General features: G+C 49.2%; 3 protein-coding genes across 48 annotated transcripts in view; 2 read left to right on the top strand and 1 right to left on the bottom strand.

Annotated features, from left to right (window-relative positions):
• Positions 1 to 1,487: 1,487 nt before the first annotated feature.
• Positions 1,488 to 16,367, top strand: LOC122388731 (the record flags this gene model as incomplete). Its single annotated transcript, XM_043380107.1, has 3 exons — positions 1,488 to 1,637; positions 2,189 to 2,338; positions 13,976 to 16,367. Coding segments are annotated over 3 exons (1,403 nt in total), but the record flags the coding sequence as incomplete, so codon positions are not given.
• Positions 16,368 to 17,199: 832 nt separating this feature from the next.
• On the top strand, positions 17,200 to 21,041 carry LOC122388708 (2-oxoglutarate and iron-dependent oxygenase JMJD4-like). Of its 6 annotated transcripts, none has more exons than XM_043380058.1 (5): positions 17,200 to 17,247; positions 18,135 to 18,282; positions 18,398 to 18,528; positions 18,861 to 19,024; positions 19,324 to 21,041. In XM_043380058.1, the coding sequence occupies exons 3-5, from the start codon at positions 18,490 to 18,492 to the stop codon at positions 20,135 to 20,137; spliced, it is 1,017 nt and encodes a 338-aa protein (XP_043235993.1). In that variant the 5' UTR covers positions 17,200 to 17,247; positions 18,135 to 18,282; positions 18,398 to 18,489; the 3' UTR covers positions 20,138 to 21,041. The 6 variants fall into 6 exon arrangements, with proteins under 6 accessions (XP_043235993.1, XP_043235989.1, XP_043235992.1 ...); XM_043380054.1 differs by having other exon boundaries at positions 17,247 to 17,360; positions 17,939 to 18,282; XM_043380057.1 differs by lacking the exon at positions 17,200 to 17,247 and adding an exon at positions 17,300 to 17,317 and having other exon boundaries at positions 17,939 to 18,282.
• The window catches only part of LOC122388703 (septin-7-like), a 95,946-nt gene continuing 89,693 nt past the window's right edge, over positions 21,007 to 27,259 (bottom strand). For 14 of the 41 annotated variants that reach the window (XM_043380012.1, XM_043380016.1, XM_043380017.1 and 11 more), the window contains 4 exons: positions 25,239 to 25,374; positions 24,753 to 24,916; positions 23,491 to 23,569; positions 21,007 to 21,763 (listed from right to left, as the gene is read on the bottom strand). In XM_043380012.1, the coding sequence (XP_043235947.1) occupies positions 23,509 to 23,569; positions 24,753 to 24,916; positions 25,239 to 25,374 (361 nt within the window). In that variant the 3' untranslated portion in view covers positions 21,007 to 21,763; positions 23,491 to 23,508. Of the gene's footprint in view, positions 21,764 to 22,833; positions 22,908 to 23,490; positions 23,570 to 24,752; positions 24,917 to 25,238; positions 25,375 to 27,259 lie in introns of all 41 variants that reach the window. The other 27 variants (XM_043380015.1, XM_043380021.1, XM_043380039.1 and 24 more) reach the window with 2 other exon arrangements.

Consider the following 27,259-nt stretch of genomic DNA (forward strand, 5'->3'; position numbering starts at 1 on the left):
TGGTGTTAGGCCGCATTGTGCCACAACGGGCGGTGTTGTGTGGTCTATTCAGTACCTGTGGCGTTTGATAGCCTCTTGTGTAAGATTTGCAAGACGTTTTACAGGGTAGTTGGAGCCTTGGTTGTTCCCAAGAGTATCTCAGTTCTTTACCATGACAAAGCTCTCACAGACTATGTGTGTGAACGCTGAGTACGCTTACCCTCGGATGGCGGCTCAGAATGCCGACAGAGTGGCTTTACGGTAAAACAGGCGCTACTCACTCAATTGACATTGCTTGATGTCAAACCATCCCACTACTGATGCCCCATGCCCGGCGCTCTACCCGCCCGGCCGGCCCGCGGATCGATGCGCCGATCCGAGCGGAGGCGTGACTCGATCTCTGGCGGCAGCACCCGACGGTTTCGATACTGGGCGGAGCGCAGTCATCAATCAACCAACAGAATGATGCCGATGGAGATGATGCCGGCGACGATGATAATGGTCATGGGTAGCGTCGGGCGCCGGCTGGACGCCTGTTGCGTTTCTTTTGTTGAGTGCCTAATGGCCTAATCACAAGTGTAAATCGAAATATGAGGTTCTATTTTTCGTCCGTTTGCACCCCTATATCGCTTCGACAGTTTCCCACCATAATTTATAAAAGTTGCTCAAAGTTGTAAAAGCGACGGTTTTCTGAAAGTGCCGGAGACTTCTCTGGGAAGTATAAGTGAATTATTGCCAAACTTGTGCTTGTTTGTCGAAACTCGAAAATACAATTACATACTATTGCATTGCGTTTTGGACGCTTTGTGGGAAACGCCCCCAACAAATTTACATTCAGTGTTACTAAAACTCTGGAAAAGCACCCGCGAAAGTTTTAATGATGCGATGGAGGTCGGATCGGTAATACACTGGGGCATTCGAACTTGTTGGACCAGGCTACTAACTTTACTTATGTTCACACGACTGTTCATTTCTTAAAAGCTAAGTTTGTTTTTTGCCAAAAAACGCCTTTGCTCAGAAACACGCTAAGGAAGGTACGCATTGTTGAAAATTATAGGCAGAAATACGAAGTTTTATCAACATGCGCTTTTACTCGAAGCTTTTGGTTTTTAATGCTTTTAGAAAATTAGAAACTTTTAGCCTGTAAATTCCAGATTGATAAAATCCTTAAGCTGCTTATAAAAAACCTTAACGGGAGTGTAGAAAATATCAGTCATGTCCATGGGGTGGTAGTCATCTTCGTCATGCATTTTCACGAGCTCCTGTGAATATTTGATAACGAACGAAGTATTCTCTTATTCTTTGGAGGCGAGCTATTTAGGCACGTATTTTGTCGCATCGCCTTCACTCTGTCCCCTCTCACACTCTTTTCTCGCATAGGAAAAATGGTAGGAACTGCTTGTATGAGCACAGTGCCTCCATCTCTCACTCCCTCCCTTCTCTTCTCTCGCTGAGACATTGCTAACTCCCTCCACCTCTGACCTCGCCTCCCTTCTCTTCTCTCACAGAGACGGGCGCATGGCAGGAGCTGCGGACGGGCGCGGGGCCCACCGAGGGCCGCCACGACCACTCTGCTGTCGTACACGACTCGGCCATGTGGGTGTACGGCGGTATGACCGACCTCACGGAACGCTCCGACCTCTGGCGACTCGATCTGGGTACGTGGAGCCTTTGCGGCGCGACTGGGAACAGGAATGGAGCGAGTCTGAGCTGTCGTGTGCTTACGTTATTCCCGATTTTGTTATGTTAGTTTTTCGTTTTTTTTTTTTGCATAAAAGTTCCATTGTGCACTGCGAACATGTGTCAGGGTATGTAATATTTGCGATAAAGTAAAGTAATTGTATGGTAACGGGTTGAGGACTGTGTGGTGAGCTAGCTCTAAACGGAACAAACTCCAAAAAAGCGTACACCTATCTGTCAAGTACAGTCCGCTATGACTTTCCTCCCTTTACGTCTACAATTTGGGTGGAGAGTTCCACTGGCGTCCAACTGTCGTCTAACTGAGCAGACGTCCAAGTTGGCGTCTAACTTGGCGTCTAACTGTTGGACGGAGACTTTCAAGCTAGACGCGTCTAAAGTTAGCTGTCGCGAGATAGACGCAGCCGCCGTCCAGCTAGACGCGTCGACTTAGACGCGTCTAGCTAGACGCGAAATGGAAGTCTCCACCCAATATATCACTTTCACACACTGACGCGCTTCCTGTCCCCAGACTCGCTGCTATGGACGCCGGTGCGGTGGCGTGGTCAGCCCCCCGGGCCGCGGCACGGCCATGTAGCCTGTCGTCTCCTAGCCTGGATGGTGCTCTACGGAGGCCAGTCGCGCGGCCAGAGCACCTCAGAAGTCTGGAGACTGCACTTTGGTACGTCATACGATATTCTGTCCTAGTCATCGGGTTAGTTAGTCCTAAGTTAATCCTAGTTATAGGTTATTGTTTCATGTATGCTGTTCATTCGTGGTACATAGCCGATGAGTGATGAGTTGTTGGCCGCCGGCTGAGGACATACATTTTTTTACTGTCCTACATGTTGCCGTAGGTGATCCGTCTGGCATGTAGGCACTGTTGGATATACACGTTATCTTCCATTACTTGGTTTACTTTGATATTATTCAAAATTTGCCGCGAGAAAAGGTCGATTTTAATTGAAGTCCGGATTAAAAAAAGGAGAATACTTCCATACAGAAGTTTGGTTACTCCTGCATAGTGTAGTATTATCCAGCTAGCAAATCAATAACCAAGGTCAGCTGCACCATTTATATCGAGAAGGCTATTGGCCTTTCGATGTAGAGTTGTATTGCCTGGTTAAAGGGACTGTCCCACCTTCAAAAAATTGCTTTGATATACTGTTCTTGTGTTGCAAGACATAGATTAGGGGCCCCTGTACACGAAATTGGCAAACATTCGGCCCATAGTTGGCTAATTGTTTAAAAATTCCAATTTAAAGCTTTTGGATCGATTACGTCATATGATTGTTTTTTTATCGGGCAAAGTTTTTTTCCTAGCTGCCAAATCGGTGGCACAAAGTTTTGTTACGCTTCTGCCGCGAATAGTACAAACATTGCGCATGAAATCAAAACTCAGGAAATTGGTATTTTAGTAACATGCAAAGTAACACAAACATGTTCAATGTTCATGGAAAGGATTGAAATGAAAATTGGAAAATTGAAGCTTGAACTTTGTCAAGAAGAAGGTCGCAAACTGCAAAGAATATCAACAAGGCCTTATTTATCATTTTTAAAAGATTATAGAATGCTCCCTAATAAGCAAAAGCAAGATATTGATGTTTGATTATTGATGCTGCCCACAATGTCTTGGGCACATGGATGATGGAAGTGAGCTCAACTTCAATAATCAGACCTAAGAATCACAATGGATATAGCCATGAGCCAGACTGCAAAGTATGGCAATTTTGTCCAGATGTTGTCAGTGCAGACTCCTTCGTCTGGTGCGGATTTAAGTGTGGTCATGGTGCGGTGTGGATTTGGTTTGGTGTGGTGCAGCTTTAGTGTAGCGGGGTGCGAAGTGTTCTCTCAGCCCCCTTTGGTGTGAATTTTCTGGCTCAGTTTGCAGGGTTTGTGTAAATTTTGAACTTAGGCCAGTGCTCCTTGGCGACCTGCGAGCCATACTCTGCAGTACTGGCCTGGGCCCATGAGCAAAGTAATATAATATAGTCTGTTCAAGATTCAATATAATAAGTCTGCAAAACACATTCCAGCAATTGTAATTGAAGCAGAATGAATTGTAGTGACCTGCATTTGTATTTTTGTTGTGTCTGTGAAAAATAATAAATATACCTACTTATTGGAAAAATCGTGGCCTTTCAGCACATTTGGCAGAGTTGTGTGACTCTGATGTAGTGGCTCATGTGGAAAGCAACGAGCTGCGGAACAAGCTTGAATATCATTTTGCCTCAGGGCTATCTGCCAGAAACATTTCATCTGCATGAATTTATCTACAGGCAAGTCTGACAAATTTGTGGATTAACTGGGGACCTTGTAAGCCTGCATATTAAATTCTAGCCTACCAGCTCAGCCCTATCCTCAGTTTCAGCATTCAGCATGATAACAGTTCTGATCAAGTTCTGATTGTCACCACTGAGACACCAATGGAGTCCTCTGAAATTTTGCCTTTTAATTAAATTATTTGTAAGAGTTTCAAGCCATATTTAGACCAAACATTTCACTCTCAAAGATCTGCGACCTACCCCACTCGTCCAGTAGGATGCCTGGCGCGCAAACAGTCCAGCAGTGAGCTGCCAGCCGGCACGCAGGGCAGCAGCAGGCAGCGGCAGCAACGGCAACTGGTGAACACGTCTTGGACTGCAGCCACGACATAATCTAGGCTAGCGTCTATTCAATTTGTCCATGTACAAGTCCCACAGCTCCTGCCCGAGGTGCCCGAGGTTGCGCAAGTCAGGGAACTGACCACCTCCAGCCCAGGCGTGGTTCACTGACTCAAGATATTTCAACTGACCAGTCAGAGTTCATGTTTTGCAACTTTTATCCAAGTTATTTGTAATTGTAATATTCTAAACTGAATTTTAGGCATGACTTCATTTTTCAAGAGCTACAAAGAACACACCTTTCCTGTGCAGCACGTCTATTGTCCTAACATCAGTCACATAGTTGCAAGAAGCGACTTGAATGCGGAACCTGCCTGTTTTGAAGCCCTGTTGTCTGTTGGGTGACACTGCACAGAGGTAAGGATGGGGTGTGATTTTGCTGCTGTTTGTCAGGTTCAATATGTGTGTCAATGATCACAAAGTACTCTAAAGGTTTAAAAATGCACAGCATGGCCTAACAAAGCACATTACCTAGGTTTTGACAAGCAGCGCAGCGACTGTGGTACAAAGGCCCAGTCCTGGTCCCATGCTCATGTTAGTAGCTGGATCTGCTCCCAGGAAACAAAGGTAAAACACTATTGACAGCTTTGAGATGAACTCTGCAGGAAAACTAAGCCATCTATAAAATCTAACATAAGCTTAAAAGCGCAACAGAGCATTTCTGATTCAACGTGCAGCACTTCCGCTTTCATCCGCCATCAGCAACTCAGTTCAAAGAATGATGCATTACATCACTAAAATTTATTTCAAAATACCTCTGCATGGTGTTTACACAAACAACAGTTCTTTACTAGACATGGTCGACCTCAGGCCACCCACACTTCAGCAAACAGGGTATTATCAATGTTTAACGGCTCAAGGTTAGTCGTCTTGGATGTTCAGAAATAAAAAGGTGAACATTCATTGTCTCTTCCTTATTTGTCACCATCAATAGATTGTGGACTCCTCAGAGCATGTCTTGATTATGGAGTTGAAACGGCAGTGAGCAAATCATTTATGATTTTGATACTATGATTAATTTCAGTGAGTTGCACACTTGAACTTGACACCTGCCATTGATAAGTTCATGGCTCTTGCATTCTTCAGTCACATGTAGGACGGCCTCTTAAATATTTAAATACAAAAATAAAAATACTGCTAGAATTAGAAGACTATTAGAATTAGTTCGGCATATCAATTTAATTCTCCACCTCGTGGGCCGGGCGCTGTTCCAAGAGGCGTTGTTATTTTTCAAGGTTTCAATAAAAAACAAGTCGACAGATACAGAAACTTCGGAAAAGGCGGAAACGTCACAGGTTTTAAGTGCCAATACCAATACCACGGATCACCTAACGGATCGGCAACTCTCCCCGATTCCCTTTGTTATCGGTGTACCCGCGGAGCGGGCTGCCATCTAGCGGCGCGGATATCTTCACTAAGGAGGGGAGCCGGCCGCCCGCCGCAACCAGTGTTAAAAGGCACGGGGAAACGGGTGTGAACGCAACACCCGTCCGTCGTTTCCATCCTCAGGATGTTCAGATCAAGTTCAAATCCTTTTCCTCCACGCAGCAACTCTTGATCCGGGCTGGACAGGCAACTTTATCTCATGCGGGCTGCTCCCTTGAAGCGCACCACTGCTCCCATGCAGGAGCACACCCGTAGCCGGGTGCAGAGAGTGCTTGGGGGGCTGGTCGGTCTGTCCATTCGGACGGGCTCAGCCCCGGTGACTCTATAGGGTGCCTGTCCATACCAATGTTTACCCCAATTCCTATAATCCTTCCGGCTCTGCAATGGTCTCAATGGACCGAAAGGGCCTAACCCAACAAAACAAAAACAAACAAAGGTTAAGAATGGATTAAATTACGGAGTCTCTCTTACAGATGGAATGTTACCATAACATGGAAATGTTACATACTTCATTCCCTAATCAGCTGGAGCATGCATAATGATCCAAATGTTTCTAGTTATGCTTGAGTTGTATGAGCAAGAAGCACATCCTCGCAACTTTAACGTCGTTTTTGGCCGCAGGTACACGAAGACCTTTCCTCATCCGTCTGCCCATAGTACGAGTTCATCCCCTGTTCCTATCTAGACGGTCACCGGCTACCAGTTGGAGTAGATAACATCGGAGCAAATTCAACGAGCTGGCCATTAACGAGACTATAGGTGGACCTTGGCCCCTGTTTCACGATACGACCCTCCCCGCCGCTAATAATATATAATACTAATGATAAGTCAATAAGAGCAAATTGAAAGGCGTCTCATTTGGTCTGGGCGGGTCATTCTTAACACCCTCAAACATCGGGTTACATGTTAACAATGGCATGAAAACGATCAACAGCAGTTTCTTTTACTATAACTTTTGATAGACGTGCTAGAGCGATGAAAACACGTCAGATGTGTTCAGCTCGACGATACGGATCGACTGATATGCAGCATGACCCTTTCCGGTCAGGTCATGACCTTGGCCTGCCGTAAAATTTTCAAAATGGCCTTTCAAGGTCAACCTACGAGTATAGTTCATTCGACGCGTCTCGACGAGAGGAACACGATGCTGGCAAAAGTAAGGTCGTGGCTCGTTTAAGTCAAAAGTTATTACCGAAAAAAACGTTTTTCGTAAACACGCCTATTTTTGGAGTTTTTGCCCTCTGGAGGCTACACCGTTGACCTGAGATCAAATCTATGAATAAAACTCAGAAAGACCTGTGAAAGAGCTATCGAATGCGCTTTTCCGCGGCGCTGTAGTTCTATTGGTTCTCAAGTTATGCGTCGGGTGTTTCGAAAACTGTTGAAATAGACAAAATTTGCCTTTAATGACCTCTGGTAACCTGACCTTTGACCTGACCTAAAAAATGACTGAAGTATTTCCGCCATTATTTTTACGCTCTTTGGAATGCCGCTTACCCCGTGTGGCTACGTGGCCCAGAAGCCGAGTTAGGGGGGGGGGGGCGGGCGGGGGTTTCATACACCCTCGGCCCGGCGCGGTTGGTACCGTGTACCGGCCCGGCATGGGTTTTTACTTTATGCAAGTATATTTGTGAAAGTTACAGGTTTAATTTAATCGGCAGATGAATATTTATCAAAAATATACTCATGAAATATATGTAAGAGATGACAGCGATCGGAAAATTACCCATTTCACGATGGACGCTAGGTCGCCCACGTGGGTATGAAAACAACGATTTTCATGACAAAGGATACAATCTCAAATACTTAACCTGTCTCTAACGATTCTTGCCATTCTCATTTATACCATAGGTATCTTCTAAGCTAGCTGAGAAACCATGTTCCGCAGAAAAATCACTTAATTAGCTCCGACACGACGCCCTCAACACGCACGAGGCCGGCCGCTTCCTTAGTGAAGATAGTTCACCTAAATGCCCACCAGGTGGCAGGGGAGACAGGTCGCGGGGGGGAGTTGCCGATCCGTTATGTGATCCGTGCCAATACCATGGATGAAGGAGAACCTGGATTGGAAACTAACAGCTGATTGCGTTCCCTTCGGTAAGTGCCCGAGGGCACGCGCGGCGGCAGCGGGAGCCGCGTCTGCCGCGCATTCACTGGCGCCGCGTAAGCGCTCACCGGCGCCGCGTAAGAGAAAAACACTAAAAATGACCCTCTTTTTCAAGGTCGCCTGTATTCGGCCCTCGTGTACGACTTTTGTGCGGAACGGACAATAATAGTTTTGGTCTCATTCGATAGCCTGATCAATTTTGTCTGTCGTTAATAGCTTCTAAACCTAAAAATAAATCCGCATTGCGGTCTAATACCCGTTTCAAAACATGACGCCCCGCGTCCCCCATAGGCCGTAATGCTTAAAGGGACCCTCCCACCTTCAAAAAAGTTAATGAATTAGCATGAAAGTGATGTCACTCGGTTCAGAAAGAGCAAAAACGAATATCTACCAAATTTCATCGAAAAATATTCATCGGTTTTCAAGATATTAGACTTTTACTTTTGTTTACTTTTTGGGATCTCCGCTGTTCCTAGCGACTTTATTTGAAAGTGCGGCATTTGTTGCGCGCAAAGCAGCATATACCACCGCGTGCTACAAAACGTTTTAGTCAAACATTTAACGGACGTTCGAAAGCCTGATGACGTCATAAGATTCCCGTAATGGTTAAGAGATAGGGACCACGCTGGTCCCACCCTGCAAGTAAAGGGAAGAAATTTCTTGAACACCATAAAGCTGCGGGGGTTGCGACCAGGATAAATGGTGGTTTCTGAGCCTGGCCGCAAACTTGGCTATCTCAACTCAAAACTAATGTTAAGGTGGGAGGGTCCCTTTAACGGCGGGAGTTTCCAGTCCCGATACTTACCGAACGCTAGGTGGCAGGTCGATCGCCCGGAACGCTGCCCATAATGTTGAAGGAATAGGAGTTTCCTATCCAGGTTCTTTCATCCATGCCAATACATTGTGGCACTTATTTGCACAGATGTCAAAATCAAACACGAATTTATTTGCGATGAAGTAATTGCTGGAGAAACGGTTTTCACGACTCTGATTTTCAAAGAACGCCCATCAAGATGGCTATCTCAACTCAATTCTAATGTTAAGGTGGGACAGTCCCTTTAATAGTGCATCCCCTGATCAGGTGGTCGCTGCTGGGAAGTGACTATCGACTATCGGGCATCAGCGGACCTACTCATGTCCAAACAGTGGATAATCACACCCCTGAAAGCACCGAGTCGCTCGATCAGCTTTGCAATTGCGAAATGTATTTGACATTTTCTGGAGGGAGGACTGCTCCCACCCCCGGCTTAGGTATTCGACGACAATGTTAATTCCAAGCGCAGTGCCACGACTTATGATCCAGCCTTACATTGTCTATACTTGAGAGAAAAGTTCAGCCTCAGGTCGTATATGGTGTTGATTTGAAAGAAGATGTTATTTGAGATAACGATAAGGCGAAACAAGCATTACAAACTTTTTCCGATGGTGGGATGCTTCCCTGATACAATATGTCGTGCTTGTGCAGTGAATCAAATTTAGTGCTAACAAAATCTAATAATCGCCGCAGGCTCTATGCTAAGACCGGTGTTGATGGTCGTTTCTGGAGTGTTTATTAAATACCTGGCTCACCATCAGTGCTGGCAGTGGCAGAAGGCACCCAGGCCAAGTATGAGCCGCGCCGGCCAGCCAACCGTCGTCGGAGCTATTCTGGCGGACAAATAAACCCCTACACTCGCTGAAATAGCCGACAGATAAACTCCGGAATGCCCAAATGAGGAACGTATTAACCAAGCCCAGGTTATATGGACTGCGCCACTCTGAATAACTAATCCCCTTACATGATCTCGGCATCGCGGTGAAAAACAACGAACGGTTGGAAATTTGCCTAATGTTATTCTCGCTCTGATTTTCTCCCATTAGGCTCTACCGCTAAGCGCAGACTCGCATTTGAGAGCTACTCTGCATTTCAAGGCGTTCCTACGTCATTTTCAGCCTCCCATTGATTTTTGTGCCTCTGACGCGGGGCGGTGCTGGGTTCCGGCGGAACCCTGTCTGGTTGAAGCGCCGCAGACAGGCGCGGGCCGGGGAGATGTTTTTACACCCCGACGTCGTGCGGCGGTTTTATTGATACACGAGATGGCTACATCGCGGCCAGCCGACGGTCCAACAAAACGTTTATCTTCATAGTTTCCACATCAGCGCTCGTGTGGCGCCGTTCATCTCGACCGCGGTCGTTGTTTCAGTGTAGTTCTGTGATGTGACTGATGATATGGCGGCCAGAGAAATGAAACTGGGATGGCCAAATTCATAAAACTGATGACCAATGTCACCCCGAATCTTCCCTTGTGACAAAGCTCAAAGCTACACTGTTTTTGTCCACAAACTTAGCATTCCCTACGCTGTGCACCGGTGCAGCAGCTACAATGTTACCTATGTGTGCGGTTATGCGAACAAAGCTTCAAGTGCTGGCGCAGTAATTTAGATTCCCAATCCACTTCAAACACAGTACGTGCATCCTTTATTAGTTTGCAATCGTCTGACTACGACGTAGTGTTCCATACACTAAGCTTCTGGCATTCTAAAACGAGTCCATTGAGGGCTCCAGCCCCCCACCGTCATCCCTGGACCCCTGGGAACCGGTTTGTGTTGGGGCGTCGGTCGGCCCGTCCGCGAAGCAACTCCCCGAGAGAGCACACCATGCAGCTCCCCAGACTGCAAGTGTCGCGCGCGCGTCAGATTACTGCCCGAGGCAGTGGTGACGACGGTATGGAGCGAGTCACAGCTGTCGCGGAGCGGCCAGGAGGGGAGCCACCCCACCCCGCGGCCGGCGCCGCTGCTACTGGCAGACGGCAGATTGGTACTTTACTCGGTAATAAATCTGTTTTATTGCTAGCGATAGCTTTTCTTTGGTATGGAGCTGCCGTAACCACGCAAAAATAGATCAGCTTGGAATACGGATGAACTTTTGAGCTCGACTTTCCTGGGGCGATTTCTCATAAATGCTGTTGGAATTAAGCCCACAGGTCCCAGCCGCAGTCGTTTTCAAGAGAAACACTCCGGACATTAACCCGCGACCTGGTGGGGGGGGGGGCTATTTTTTGCACCCCCCCCCCCTCCAGACTTTTCGATATATCTCCAGAACCGCTGCGCCGATCGTCACCAAACTTTCAGTACCCTCCCGGACATCAATTTTACACATTGTGACCAAAAATTTTTTCCAATGGCTATGATAGGTTGGCCGGAAATGACGTCAGAGTGACGTCATGTTCCGCCGTTTTCGACCCAAAAAAGGGTTTCGCGGGAAGAGCTGTCAGGCCTATAGCTTTGCAAATACAGAAAAATGATAAGGACATAAAAGCTGTATATGGGACAGGGCTACAGAACTGCTATCTCGGATTTTTGAAATTTTTGGATTTTGACCCCCAAAAAATAAAAAAATAGATTTTTTGGATATAATTATCGAAAAATCCAAAAAGTTTTTTGAATTTCGCAAAAACCGGAATATATGTGATAGTCCTTACCGCTTTCCATCCACATACCAAATTTGAGATTGATACCTCTTTTTTGGCGAAGTTATAGCCAAAAAAACTGTTCAAAATTGATGACGTCAAATTTTCAAATTCAATTTTTAGCAATTCTAGACCTCGTAGCGCAAAACAAAGACCACCATTAGACTCCTCCCCGTGACGAGCTGCATCGAATCAATACCCATTTTATGCAAAACTATCAACTTTAAAATTTGACCTTTTTTGGCCGGACCTTGACCTGACCTTGACCTGAACTTCACCAGAAAGTGACCTTAGCCGTACCTGATAGTCTTATAACCAACACCATTGAGTTGGAAATGAAAAATTGGCCATAAAGCATGTATCACACAACCTTAGAAAAGTTGGGCTCATGTGACCTGACCTGTGACCCTTGGTGACCTGACCTGTGACCTGACCTGGTATTGCCAGTGACCTCTAATAGCAACATATCTACTAGGCAACTGACGCTCTACCGCTGATTCTCGACAAAATGCGTTTTCCTCGGTGTTATAGCGCATTCCCTAAAACACCCGTGAACGGAGAAACATTTCATCTTTGACCTGACCTGTGACGCCATCGGTGACCCCGAAGTCAATGAAATTTGGTTTCCTGCGACAAATTTGACAGGCCTTTCGAACGCCGTTTGAATTTTGCGGATCCGTCCAGTAGTTTCGGAGATACGAGGGGGGGGGGGGCAAAAAATAGCCCCCCCCCCACCAGGTCGCGTTATAAACAGACCCCACCAGGGCGCGGGTTAAAGTTAATATTTTATAGCTATTTCAGACAAACCACTGCGATGCCAAATTTGAAATGTTATTTTATGATGCGCTTTCATTGGAGCTAAGAACATGCACTTTGATACAGCGAAAGGAAAGCTTTTAACACACAATCTTTCGGAACCAACTTGCCTAAAAATTTGCTGGAGTCTCATTGATGCCCGGTGGATGGCCTGTTTAGTGTTTATGTATTACATACTTGTGACAGCTCAGTTAACAAAATAGTGGAATCGTTTCTCTTCTATGTTTTCTAAATTTCGCCGTAGTCGTCGTTTTCATTTCGTGTGATAGGCCTAGGCCGCGACCTCACTGCTTTGCTTACAAACCTGCCGCTAGATGTCACTAGCGGCGAGCGCCTGTAGTTATGCTGCACCGCAGTACACTGGGGCGCGCGGAAGGCACGCAACCGCTAGAGTGGATTGGAGTTAGCCCGTGTTGTTTCAAACACACACGTTTTTTTTTTTACCTGGAATGTCAGTAACTGTACGTGGTATCGGGTAAGAAATGCGGGGTTTATCGGATTGATAAATGGTCGCTCCTTTGTATTCAAACTTTTCTCAGTCCCATAGGCTGTGGGTATCTGGTGACGGAGCTTTTCATACTGCTCACGGCGTCCATCTTGACGTGTCATCCTCCCATTCATTGCCCCCGTAATCCTTTTGTCACTGTCACTGATCTCTTAACCCCCCCCCCCCCCCCCACCCAGCCCGACTCCCACCGGCCACTATGTCTCTCCCCTCCCATCCCCCATCCTCCCCCGACCATCGTATCCTTGGAGGCTGGACGGCCTGCCGGAGGAGCTCGCGACAAAATCAATATCTGATTAACGAGCGGGCCGCGTCTCGGTGATCAGCGGGGAGGTGCCGTACGGAGCCGTACGGAGCCGTACGGAGCCGTACGGAGCTGTCGGCTGCACGCAGTCGGTGCGCGGAGGGGAGCCGAACGCCCCCACCTGAATACGGGGAGCGGGTATTAATGGAGGAGGCTGCCGGTGATAATTGTTGATTTGCTTGGTGGGATGTTGAGTGAGTGGAACGGTTTTGTTGATAGTGTTGTGGAAAGTGCGTGCCTGTAAACTGCAGGCAGTGAGTAAAGTGTAAGTCAGTCAGTAAAGTGTAAGTCAGTGTAAGTGTTAAGTGCGTTTGGTGAAGTGCAGTCAGCTCCAGTGAATAGTGGCGTGTTTGTGAGCTGTCAACGTCAGCTGTCAATGTGCTTTGACAGGTGTGTCTAATTATTCAATTATTCACCGAGCGTGTCTAAATCAGGCCTCTGTCGGTGATGTCTCTCCATTTCGGGAAAGCGTCCCGCTTCATCGCAATGCATTACTCTGATTATACCGCTGATGGCATTATGCAGACTAATCCCAATTCTCAGCGGGGGCTCGTGGGTGGCGTCAATCCCTCCCCAACCCGTCTGAGTTGTGGGATGGGGCGAGGGGGGAGGTGGAGGTGTACCATTTTCCCCAGTCCCGCCGGTATGGCTGCACTTTGCAGCGGTAGCGTCGGTGAATGCCGGGATCAACCCTCGACAGGCTGCTGCAAAGTTGTGAAGTGGCGCGAGCACCATCAGTGAGGTCGATAACTTGCTGGTCCGCTGCTGTTTGCGTGCTTCACCTGCAAACTGATTTTACCTTTTTTGTTTTCAGTAGACATCCATTATCCTACGTAACATCAGTGATATGTCTACCGTCTATGCAGTGTAATATCTTACTAAGGTCTGCTCTTGTCCCGGTAATTGTTTGGCTGTCCGTTTGATACTGTGCCGGCATATAGTCCTGCATCCATCAGTTGTTATCACTTTGTGGTCTGCCCATTCTCCTATCTGACCGGCGAGAGGGGCGGACATTCAGCTCGTTATCTAACCGCGCCCTCATCCCTCTATCGTAGACAGCCCTCTCACAGTCTGTCTGTTCTTCCTCAGCCACGGAGACCTGGGAGCGAGTGCCGACCACCGAACCCCAGCCGGCGCCCCGCTCCCAGTCCGCTGCCGTCGCCGTCAGCGCCCTCCTGCTGCCAGCCGAGCGGCGCCGACTGCAGCGCCCCCTCAGCCGGACGGCGCCCGGCGGAACTACTCATCCGACCGAGTCCGGCCGGCCGGTGGTGCCTGTGGTTCACGCTGACGTGCTGTATGCGAAACGGCGCGTGCAAGTGCGGCCGGCGGAAACGGTGGACGAGGCGGGTGAAGAGAGAGTGGGGGAGAACGAGGAGAGAGCGCGGCTAACCCAGTCGGGGTCGGGGCGACCTGGTGCGGGCGGCGCCTGGCCCCGAGTGCACGCCTCTGGCAGTCAGTTGCTCTGGAGGATATCCCAGGTGAACCTGGCCGTCCGCCAGCAGCCCGGCTACTCGGCGCTCAGTAACGGCAGCACAGACAGTGTGGAGATGCAGCCACTGGGCCAGTCGGCCGCCGGAGCGGGACAGGGCGACATGACCAAGTCGTTCAGCACTTACGCCATGCCGCCAGTGGACACTACCTCGGACTGTGGAGGATTTCCCCGAGATCACGTCTCGTTTCCGGACCTCTTGGGTGACGCGGTGTCCCCGGCAGGACACGGCGAGTCGCGCGTTATCCGCCACCCGGGACAGTGTCCTCCGATGCCTACCGGAAACCGTTCTCCGCGGCTGACCACAAGGGGCTGCTCCGGTGTGTCGAGCCGCTCAGGACTGTCAACAAGCTCGGCTGCTCGGCTCATCTGCACCACACATGGAGCGGATGATGTCACCTCTGACTACTCCAGCATCGAGCACTGCGACATCACCGGCTACGATAACCCCAACTACGTCGGCTATCGCGCGGCGGCGCGACGAGCGCACGACGAGTTGGAGATGGCGCCTCTGAGCCGGTCTCGGGACTCTGGAATCTCTGAGCGTCGCCGCTCCCCGTCCAGCAGCCCTGTGCTGGACGAGTGCGATCAGACTCTGATGCCGTACTATCCGGTGTATATGTACACCCTCGGGGGTCAAGAGTCGTCGTCCATCACCAGGTTCAAACGACCCCTTTCAGTGTGGCGGTTCCAGTTAGCGTAATAAAACTGTAACAGGGCTGCCGGCCGAGCACTGAGCAGCAAGAGCTTTCGGCAATGGGCTGCCCAGAATGCAAATCAGTGTCGTGTTTTCATGCGGCGTACCTAGTGACAGGGCCTACGGTTCTGTTTGATCTCGAACCCGAACTGTTCGTTTGTGCGAGCTGCGTGCGGTAGCAAAGTTTCGTTAAGGTACGATGTACTGTGTAACGCTCATTTTGCGCTCCATTACGTTTTATGCACTAGTTGCAAGCAGAATGTCATGTAACATGAGTTATAGCATAATCTGAGATGGCATTGTTAGGCTGTGTAAAGCCAAACTAGGGAACTGTTCTGCCTCTTAGCGGAGCTCTGCTACGCATAGTCATGTGGTGGGCAGTTCTCTAAAAACCCTGTTGGCACTCGTTTAGTGACTGTTTTAGCAAACTGACAGTTAAAGACTGATGACTAATCTCGGCACCTGCAGGCAGCAGGATGTGGTGTTCGAACTCAATGAACAGAACACAGAGGAAGACATTTCGTTCAGGCATGTGTCTGATGACATACCTGATGATCATTAGATAGGTAGTCTGGTACTTGCTTCGATAAAAAACGTCAAAATGTGTTTCACCTTACCGATGACTGAAAAAGTAAGCTGTAGGTATCTGTTGCGGTCTAACATTCCTGGTTTTAAACGTGGGTGACACAAGGCTGTCTTAAAGTAGTTTATTGGTGACGGAATGCACCTGTTCTGATAGGACACACCATTTAACTCGAATAACCGAAATAACCGAAAAACAATGAAATGCACCCACTATACTCAGTCTTCCAGTGTAGACACAGCCTACAGAGTTTGATGTTTTGTCTTCAGTTACCCCCAACGTCAAGTCATCCTGTACAGCGCTTTCCCGGTTCTCAAGTTGAAATAATTAGCCGTTCTCGGTTTCTATACCACTCAGTGGTCTCATAGCCAGGTGATAGTTCTCCTTCTCGAGTGACTTGTTCTCGGTTATCGCCGATTCGGATCGTCCGCTTGCTGTGCAAAGACAGTTGCGTCCAGACATGTATAGTGTTGTGCTGGTGTTGTGATTACCTGCTTTCTCAGACGCTCTCAGTGCCGTGTGGCGCCGGTCGAACTGTAACATGTGCAATCATTGGTGCTGGCTGTCGTTGGGAGCATCTGCTGATCAGTTTTCGGTGCAGTGCGTAGGCTTCGTAGGTCGTTCGCGCTCACTGCCAAATATACTGGCGCTTATTGGAGCCCGATCGCTTTACCATGGCATGTTTGTAGAAAATCCAGTTCACGAGCTCTGACAAGCTGTGTTTTGTTGGAAACGCAGATGGAAGGTGAATGGAATCGAAAATCGTAAAAGCCGCTTTCCGAATAATAAGTCCTTCCGACAGGATGCGTACTGGCCACTGGGTTTGTTGACTGAGTGAAGACCGACACTTTGTGACCTTCTAAGGAGTGAGGCCGAGACCTGAGCTACCGTCAGGCATGAGGCAGTTGATCCCTCTCAGCAATCCTCAACACACACTTGTCCTGGTACCTCAACTCCCTGTTCCGACCTGAACGGTCGGACCACCGTCCATCACTGATCTGATCATCCCGATGAGTTCAGCTACTTTCAGTGCGGCTCTTATAAGGCCGTGGGAGCAGGCTCCCGAGGCCGAGGCTTCCGCGTGGTGGGACGACCGGGTTGCGAGGCCAGTGTTCTCTAATACTCTGGCCATTTTAGGTTAGATTAGGTAACTAGTTAGGTCATTCCCTCGTGACCGTCCCCGGCCTCTGCCGCCCCGCCTGCTCGGCCAACAGGCTCAGCGGCACAGGCGCACCACGGGCACGGTGGCTGTCCAAGCCAATAACGCGCCCCATGTAAAAACCGCGCTGATACCGATACTAATCATGATAAATAGCCTGGGACAGGGCCTTTGGCTGGATCCCAATAAGTTATAATTCCTTAATGGTTGTGATTACAGACGAGGAAGTTTCTTTTCAGAGTTCCCTTTACGTTCAAATATGGTAGCAACTCTAAGTGGTAAACCTGGCGCAGCAGTTTCATATGTTCTCTGTACAGATTATGTTCACTTTCTGCTGCCTCTGCATTTATAGCGCCAATGACATACAATCAGCAAATCAAAATAATTTAACATCGAATCAGCTGCAAAATTTTGGATAATAAAAACACGATTGGTAATAGCATTGCTGAATATAGAGGGTGAGATCGCGATATGCTGAATAAAGTAAATAATATGAATATGAGGTACAGATGCAGCTGCTGCGCGCCCTAACTCTTGAACAACGAGGTACAGCTGTGATTGTGGTGAATTGTAAATATTTTGGATTTATGCGCATGCTCATATTTTGGATTCATTTATGTGTACAAAATTCACATGCCTACTCATGCTCGCTCATGTGGACTTTGCCTGTATTCTGTTTGAGACATGGCATAGGTACTGAACTACTGATACACTTGAATTGATCATTTTTGATTTTAGTTTTTGCCTATTGGTTCACAGATCCTGCCTGCATGTTTCGAGCATGCATTGGCATAAGTTATTCTGCTTCAAATGGTACTGATCAAATCGCTAAATTTTGTGCTTTGCTCCTCAATGATAATGAAAAGGAGATTCTTCTTCTTCTTCTTTGTGGGTTAGGGCGCGCAGCCGTCAGGCCCTAGCGTCCAACTTCTTCGTTTCTTGCATTCAACTGTCCGATCTTCCACGATGTAGTGTCGGGAAAGGAGATTGGATAAATGGCTTCACCGACACTCAGAGTCAAATTAGAATTAGTGGCCTGTAAGCCAAATTGATTGGAATGCATTCCTCACATTTTTTGTATTGTTAGTGTCTGCATTCCCTGTTGACCCGCTGTTGACTTTCAGATGAGGTGAACCTCCATCAAGTACCTACACTGGTTAATGATTCTGAATAGGTTACCAAATGAGATAAAATAATTTTGTGTGACTGTGCCCCCTTGCATGGATCAAAATGGATATTGATTTAAACTTACCATTACAAGTTCCATGTCATGTAAAGTCAGCTCAACCTGAACCACAGTTCTTATTTTTATTTCATGAGCCAAAATATGAAGACTTCTTTCATCACTTTCTATCAAAAAATGGCCCATGTATTCTGTCATGTGGTGTAACAGATAAATGGGATGCTTGCAAGAACTGGGTTGATGCAAGAGGAGAACCTGATCTTCAGGATATCTGCAAATACTTTGGTAGGTTCTCAATAATTCTACAATCATTGCAATCATTGCATGCATCTTTAGTGCCAGATGGAAAATCATGACAATGGTAGCATATTTCTCACACAAGAAATTGTAATCATTTCAGGTGACATTGAAGTTCCAGTGGCCAACTGTTCAGAAAAGTACTTTGACTCGCAGCCAAAGACTCAGCAAACTCTGGATGAGTATGTCACCTACATGAGACAACCAAATCGCCAAGGATGTCTGTACCTAAAGGTAAATATGCCATATGTTTGGAAAACATGATGGAATATCAGTCTTTTGTAATAAGAAAAGCAATCTCTTATAGGAAGAAAGCTATAAAAATAACAACTTCAGTTAAAATTCAAACAACATTTTACTGTAGGTAAATGAAGTTCCTAGTAAAACGAAGTTCCTCACTTGCATTACATTGCACCTGCAATGTCATGACGCGTATTACACCTGTCATGTGGATGGTAAACAGATCAAAGCTCATCTGGTATTACTTCATCATTACTTACCTACCACCTTCGTCCCGTAAAACCACGATGACTCAAACCGCCCCGATCCTCCATCTCTCCCCACAGGACTGGCATCTGCAGCGTGAGCAGCGGCTCCGCCGGCCGGACGACCCTCCCTTCTACCGGACTCCGCGCCTGGTGGCCTCCGATTGGCTCAATGAGTTCTGGGAGGCCCGGCCGGAGAAGGCAGATGACTACCGATTCGTCTATGTCGGCGTCGCTGGAACATGGTGAGTGCGCTCTCGTGGTTTGGATGATTCGAATATTGGAAAATTGAGGCTGCCATAAGTAGTCAGTTTCTTATACATTGTTCTATATTACTGATCGTTTTAATTGGGGTCAAATAAGGTGCACATTTGGTATGTTGGTGACGTTTGCTGAAACATCTCTCGTCCGTCGGTAATGAACGAGAGAGACTCCTCGGTTGAGCAGGGCTCAAAACATACGGACGTCTTTCACGGAAGCTTGGAGACGGGTCACTGTGTCTGACCCTTGCTGTCTGTATGACCCCTACCCTCTCCCCCCGTAGGACCCCATTCCACGCCGATGTGTACCGCTCGTTCAGTTGGTCGGCCAACGTGTGCGGCGCCAAACGCTGGATCCTACTGCCACATGGTGAGGAGGAGAAACTACGCAGCCTCTCCGGACTGCCGTTTGATGTCGCTAGTGTGCTGGGCGCCGAGAGTGCAGACCAAGCTTTGGGGTCCAAGGAGCTCCGTGCCGGCATCAGGAGCAGCGACGGTGCAGTCGAAGCCGGTGAAGATGCTGTCCCCCTCCAGCCTCGGACCTCCGCCGACGGTGTGCGGTACTTTGACGTTCGTCAGGAGGCGGGAGAGGTGATGTTCGTCCCCTCCGGCTGGCACCACCAGGTGTGGAACCTCCGAGACACCATCTCCATCAACCACAACTGGTTCAACGCGTCCAACATTCATCTGGTCTGTGAACACCTAATGGCCTCGCTGGCGGACGTGAGAGCAGAGCTGGCCGATATCGCGGACAGCTCGGATGAGTTCCTATCGCAGTGTCAGACCCTGCTCCGAGCCACACATGGTATGGACCTAGCAGAGATGACTGAACTGCTGTGTTTTACCATCAGTCGGAGACTGGCGGCGCTGGCTGGCGGGGAGCCGGTGATGGGACTGGATGGGTACCGATACGGGCGGGGTCACCTGGTGTATGATGTGAAGTGTGCGAGCAGAGAGCTCAGGAGGCTGCTCGCGCGGGAGGAGTTCGGGAGGCTGGAGGAGCTGAGACGGTGGCGGACGGAAGCCGAGCGGCTACTGGAAGAACTAGAAGTGTTTGACTTGACGGTAGATGGCACGACGGATAATGACACAGTGTAGCATCGCGTTTGCTATGTGAGAGCGCTGTGAGAGCTGTTATCTGGGCTCTGTTTCACGGCCTGACGCTGCAGTGCGCTACGCCACGCTACTGTATTGGTGCGGCGTTTGAGACGAATCCGCCTCGGCACTCCAGCGTTGCGAGCGTCCGAGTTTGATAGTACACCGATACACTTAGCGCGCTGTAGCGTCGTGCCGTGAAACAGGGCCCTGGCAACTCCGGTGTCTTCAACGTAGACGAATGTCTTTAGCGTCGGTTGTCAAAGTACGGGTCTAACGAAGTGTGTATAGCTGCATCGTGCATGGTGAGGTTCCGCCAACGGATGGGTTTTGTGTGACGTCCATCAGCGATTGAGGACATAAGCGACTTGGTCATCGCACTGTGATAATGCTGTTTTTTTTTCAAGGCTGGTCGATGGTGTTATCGACAGTGACTCATATTTATGTAACAATGAGCTCGTAAATGTGTAGTTTACGCCGGCTTGGCTAGTTTGGCTGGCTAGTTTACGTGTTCTCGATTCATGGAGTAAGACGGTCTGGCTGTAGCTGCTTATACTAAGCGGGAAAACTTGTTCAATAGTCATCGTTACGCGCAGTTATATAAGAGCTGAATTCCTGGGGCTTGAAGGCCGTCTCCCCACCCCATACAGGACAGAAATGCAGGCTCACTGTCGGTTGATAACATCAGACTTTCTTCTGTCAGCTATCGGCCACCCCTTATATTCGCGCCATGATGCGCTAGTCATACGCGTTGTTGTTGCGAATCGGACAGGGATTGGCTGTACGTTTTAATCGGCTGTGTCGGTGCAAGCCGATATATTTAGGTTTATAGCGCTATCAACTCCCAGAGGCCTTGTGAACAAACATCGTCCAACAGTACACGAAGGAATATGTATTTTGTACAAAACCGTAATGTGATACAAATCTGAGAAAATAGCGCACGCGGCCCACAGTTCCTCATGGCACGTAACCAAACACGAAGGATTACGGCCGGCGGCGAATGACGCGTCTGCCGACGACGAATGACGGGTCCGTCGGTTCACTCGGGAGACTACCAACACAACCGGCGGCACGGGCGGCCGGCGGGCTGCCCTCCGTCTCGAGTGACCGAGGCGGCAGCAGCCGGCCGGCCGCGGGGACAGGGCACCGGAGACGCCATAACACCGCACTGACACGCGCGCGGAGCCCTCAGCGACTCCAAACTGAGGCGCCGACAGATCACTCCGCGTAAAACATTCTCACCCACTCAGCACAGACATCGCTAACCGTTTCACGGACGCCACAACACATCTCTGCAGATTCACAGCATCTTGCACAGGTTCATTGTCACAAAATCGCAGTCACATCCGTTCTGCAGCATCTGAGCATCATCACCTCCCACACACACACACCACAGACCTCTGTTCCCGCTCAACACAGTCCACTGTCAGTGCGCGGCAGTTCCGCGCAGCCACAGTCAGTTGCCGTAAGTACCCGCGCACTGGGTGTCTCTGTCACACTGCGCACTGCCAGACGTGGGGCGCCGGCCGCCCCCGTCCCAGCGAGGCACCGCGCCTGGCCGGCCGGCGCACCGCGCGAAAGGACAGACACTAGAAGAGGCCCTTTTTCTTCTTTTTCCCATCTACCGTCCTGAAAGAGAGGATGCGGGTGTGAGCGCGTGTGCGGGCCGTGGCGCCGTGGTTCCAAGCAAGGCGGGCGCTTAGCCGTGAGGTCAGGTGGTGCGCCTGAGTGTCCAAGTGACTGGCACCAAGTGCGCACAAAGCTTACTCTTTAAACGAAACCAAAAGATTTTCAAGTGTGCTATAAAGAAATACAGAAGCTCGGCAAAACGTCGCACATTCAACCATCAACCTAAACGCTCACTACTTAAAACTAAAAAGAGAATAGGCAAGACAGAAGCCGAAAGCGACTGGCCTCTGAAGCCCGTATGCCAAGATAGCAGCACAGAAGAAACAGAAAAAAGATCCAAAGACCCTGGGCTGGACGGACAGAAAGCAATGGCAGACCCTGCGACCAAAGCTACATTGAGACGGACATACGGACACGGGTTAGTCGGAGGCCGCTGGGCCGGTTAGGTTGATCAGGAACGCTGTAAATCCGTCTCTAAATGGACGGGACGATACGGGGAACCGACCAAAAAACGACATTGACCACACTCAGACACTTTCTGGAATGAATTTACGGACAATGGTACATGCTGTTTTTATTGCGGAGCAATTAATCTATTTTGTTATCGCGCTCATACCAGTGCTTCAGAGCGCGAGTACACATCGCTCAAAGGTAAACCCATTGAGAGGGTTGACGACACGAAAATGCATCAAGATGAATGAACCCAAACGTTTCCGACTTGGATCTCGCATCTGATTATTCATTTAGCGTGTCGTGAAAAATGGTTAGACGGCATTTATGCCCTCCTTGTTACGTGCAACAAGCCGCTAGGAAAGCTACCTTTGGCGGATAAGCCAGCTATGGGTCCCGTTTCTTCCAGACTACTTCTCACTCTCGGACGCTAAACTCTATTCCGCCCACTATGTGAAATGTGAGTCCCCAGCTCTCCGCTACGACCTAACATACAAGCCATGACGCCGAGGCGCGCTGCTGTCGTATTAGTGAGCGCTCGACGCGCTATAAGACAAGCCCGCTGGCCTGCCGCTGAGACAGGACTGTTAGGTTAGCAACGGAGCAGTGCGTATACCAACCGCCGTGGGCCGGGCTGTCTCAGAGGACCCCGGACAGCTTAGACACGGACACTTTCCACCGGGAGCGGCCACCGCTGTAAAGACCCGCACCAGTCAGCAGTCAGCAGTCAGCGATCAGCACCCTCCACCGCCACCACCGTCAGATCAGCAGGTCAGCCGGCCGGCGCACCACACGGAGTCAGAGACGGCGCAGTTTCACACACTGGGACCGAGCGAGTACAGCGAGGGTAAGACCAGGGCCAGGGACGGGCGACGTGAAGCAGCGTTAGCTCAGCTAGTCGCAAGTCGCAGCAGTTTTGTTCAGTCGCCGGGCGCCCGTTCACTGCTGGCGGCATCGCTCCTCGGCCTGCGCACCGCGCGCCCTGCCCCGCCCGACGACAGGCCGAGGGCCCGTCGGCGCCGACAGGGTGCGATGGAGCACCACCTGAGCGGCGGCAGCGGCGGGCGCGGCGGCGGGCCACCTGGCCAGCGTCCAGCCGGCGGCCGGCCGCAGCCTGCCGGCCGGCGGGTTAGTGAGGGCGGCCAGCGGAGCCACACGTACAGCCCGACACCGGGCGCCGAGCGCGGACAGACAGACGGACAGACAGACAGAGCGCAGCGGCAGCGGGAGAGCCGGAGAGAGAGAGGGGGGGGGGGGGAGGTCAGCGCGTCACTTACACAGACCGGAGGTCAGCGCTAGAAGCGCGCCTTAAACTGCCTGCTCAGCGTCAGCAAACTCGAGTGTTTGGTCAGCGTTCTGCAAACACCGTGCCGTGTTAGGGCGGCCGCGCTCGGCCAATGGCGGCACCGCAGCTGCCGGCGGCGACCAATCACAGCGCGACAATTGCCCTTCAGAGCTGGCCAGCCAATCAGAGGCGGCACTCGCTCGGAAAGAACCAATAGACGGGCGGGGATTGAGTCGCCGCCGACAGCTGGCCAATGGGAGACGCCCCTGTCAGGCGGGGACCAGTGACACTCGATGACGTTAGTACAGCCCGGGGGCGGGGGGCGGGGGAGAGACCCGACCGACCCAGAAGCGGAGAGACAGGCGACTCAAGAGATTCACACATCCAAGCGGCAGGTTACAACAACCAGCGTTCACAACAAAACAAAGCCGTATCGCATTTCATGTGATCATCTTTGAGACAAAAGTGCAAAAATAAATTGAAACAAAACAATTAACAGGCAACGGCGAACTGAAAACATAACGGTGCAAAACAAATAATGTCCAGCTGAACAGCCTCAACATCCATGCATTTACATACATTGTCCTGGTACCTCAGGTCCCAAACCTAATGTGCTTTGTGCAGCAATGTTGGAAGCTCTGTGTCCCTTATTCCATTCAAAATAGTATCCCTCCGTATTGGGCATCACTACAATGAATCCGTGTGAAATATGAGCCTTTAAAGTTACAGGAAAATACTAGGAAGTTGACCCATTTAACTACCCCTATCTGATAGTGCATACCTTACACTTTACAGCCCAGTCCCCAAAAGCTTTCAGCAATAGCCCATGTTGTACCACCATTACTGATCCTTCATGCTACATTTACATAAGCCTCGTGACAAAACAACAAACAATATCATGAGCACCGCAAAGACGTGTCGTACTGGCTGTATTTCTTTTTGTGTGCAAAAAATAAATAAATAAAGGTAAACTCCCGCACTACCAATGTAATTGAGAGCTTTTGACGTTTTAATATCTCCCGTAATCGTTATCCTGGACCTGAACCACAATATTGCCCCTAGCCGCCTTTGCACTATCTGCTTCCAAATGCGACTCTTACCCCAAACTTATCCAGTGTATTCTGAGAGTGGATCATAACCCCCATGTGAATGTATGGCACTGCCGTGTTCATGTCCCGTTATCACAACCCTGCCAATGTCCCACACAAACCCATACGTCACCACCCTTCCTCCCACCCAGCCACCCCAACTCACTCCTTGCTGTGGGACTCGAGCTCCCGCCGGCGAAGCTCGGCCACAGTAACGCCGTTCAGTCGTTCCCAGTCGTCCCGTTCCCGGCGGAACGCGGCGCGGCGCTCCTCCAGTTCCCGGCGCTGCTCCTCCAGCGGCGCCAGCATCTGCTCCTCGCGCCGCTGCAGCTGTAGGTGCCGAGCGGAGAGACACGGTCAGAAACAGCGGGGGGGGGGGGAGTGGGATGGGAAACGCCACAGTCACAGTGGGGGCAGGATGTCATATTTGGTCTACCAAAGTAACACCGAAAACTTTCAGCACACGAATATTGAACATTTAACTAGGCAAAAGCTCACCAACCAAGATAACAGGCAAAAGCTCACCAACCAAGTTAAACTATCGTGATTGTTCTACACATGACAACGGAAACACATACAACTAGACTAGCCATAAGCACAATTTCCCACCGTCAAGTTCTGCCGTGTGCCCGATTCCCAGCCTCACACTTACATCCTCCTCGGACTCTTTGAGCTTGTTGCGCTTCTCCTTGACCTTCATCTCGAACACCTGTTCCATTTCGGCCTCCATCTTCTTCATCTTGAGCTCGTGGTCCCTCTTCTCCTCCTCCATCTGGGCCAGAGGGTTCCTGGGGAAGGGAAGGTCGAGGTTAGGGCGAGGAAGATAGACGACAGCGGTGGGTTGGTAAATAGCAAGGGGTATACCAGGGCATAGGTCAGATAGGAGCGGCGATAGAACATGGAGAGGTCAGAAGACATGGTGATCAATTTAATGGGAATATGTTGCTGGCTGACGCTGTAATTACCGGTGACAGTCTGCCGGTCGACGGTGGACCGGTTACGTCTGTGTTACTTGGTGCACGGATGTAAGAGTATGGAGAACCTGGTAAAGGCTTATGACAAAAAAATCGTCCGCATGCATGAGTTTCTCACAGCTTGTTCTAACTGACATTTAAAAACTGGATAAACATTAAACATGCTTTGGAAAGACGAAACGTCAGACTAATTATTATTCTAATGGGGAACTTCTCCGGTCATGGATTTTATAACAGAGATAAGTCAAACGCACGAAGAGGGGATAATCACACATGCAGGTTCCGCGTCTCTGAGATGCTCGCTTCAATTACTAGGCACTTCATCTATGATAGGAACACCTTCGTTGTATTCAAGTTCATTCGTACATTTGTATTTACATAAATGGGTACAACCGTGCGCTGGAAATCACCAAAAACCTGGAACACCAGTAGACTAAGCACACTACACAGCACAACTAACACGCTCACACTCACACATGCACGTCACAAACGTACCAAAATAGAAATCCGAATGAAAAGTAATACTCTCAGCAGAGCTTCAATCATAACTCTTCCGAATAAGCCAACATAAAAACATCTGTCTTTCTGCAGCCCCGCCGAAGCAACACAAAGTCGTGCGATCTTCAATCTTGTCATTCAGTAGAATTATAAAGGGCTATCATAACCGACAGGGAACGTTAACGTAGCTCTGAAAATGCGCGTAAACCACTCACCAGATGGTCATAAAAGTGTTCATGATCCTTTGCGGGCAGAGACTGGACAAACACGGGTGTGTCATTGATAACGGCGACACAGGGAGACGCCAGTGGTCACAGTTTAGATAAATAAACTGTCTGTCTGACTCAGACGGTGGCAGAGTGGAACTAAATGGGGAGGCACTCCCATCAATCAGAACTACGGTGAACAACTATAAACTTCTTATGAGAAATGGATAGTTGTGCATTACCAAGGCATTATCGAGACAAGTTCTAGTTCTTGTTTTCGTCAAATTGACACCAGCAGCATGGGTGGAGCTTTTCCAGGAAAGTTGGTGGGGCAATAAGTTGTCAAACCTACAATGCCCGATTGTTAAGTTAGATAAAATACAACGATGAATCAATGCTTTTCATTACAGAGATAATATTTTGCATTACACAGACTTTGCAAAGCTCCTCAATGCGAAAAAACAATGTTTTGCTAAGCAGTAAAGCCCTGCAAATCGGCTTAAAGGGACTATCCCACCTTTAACATGGGGTTTGAGTTGAGATAGCCAAGTTTGCGGCGAGGTTCAGAAACCACTATCTATCTAGGTTGCAACCCCCGCGGCCTCTTGGTGTTGAAGAAATTCGTTCCCTTCATTTGAAAATGGGCCTTGTACAAGGCCCTATCTTCAACATGGAGCGACCGTTAGTGTGACGTCACCTCGTTTAGTCATTCTGATTTAAATGGGTTTGTTCGTTGAAAAATCGCTTAAAACCTGGTCTGAACTTTGTTGTGGTGCCTACAGAGTAAAAAGAATCAGCTTTATAACAGTAATGTGGCCTGGGAAAGGAGGTAATTTTGGGCTGTGACGTCACATATTTGAAAGTTTGTGTTTGGAATATGGGAAGCCTAAGATGTTTAATGAAAAATAAATGCCAGAACCGTGTTCCTGGTCATCCAATCTATAAAGTCGGGCACAATTTAACTGGTTTTAACAACATTTTAGAAGGTGGGATAG

The sequence above is a fragment of the Amphibalanus amphitrite genome, unplaced genomic scaffold (genome assembly GCF_019059575.1).
Source record: "Amphibalanus amphitrite isolate SeventyFive unplaced genomic scaffold, NRLGWU_Aamphi_draft 000333F_arrow, whole genome shotgun sequence".
Lineage (NCBI taxonomy): Eukaryota > Metazoa > Arthropoda > Thecostraca > Balanomorpha > Balanidae > Amphibalanus > Amphibalanus amphitrite.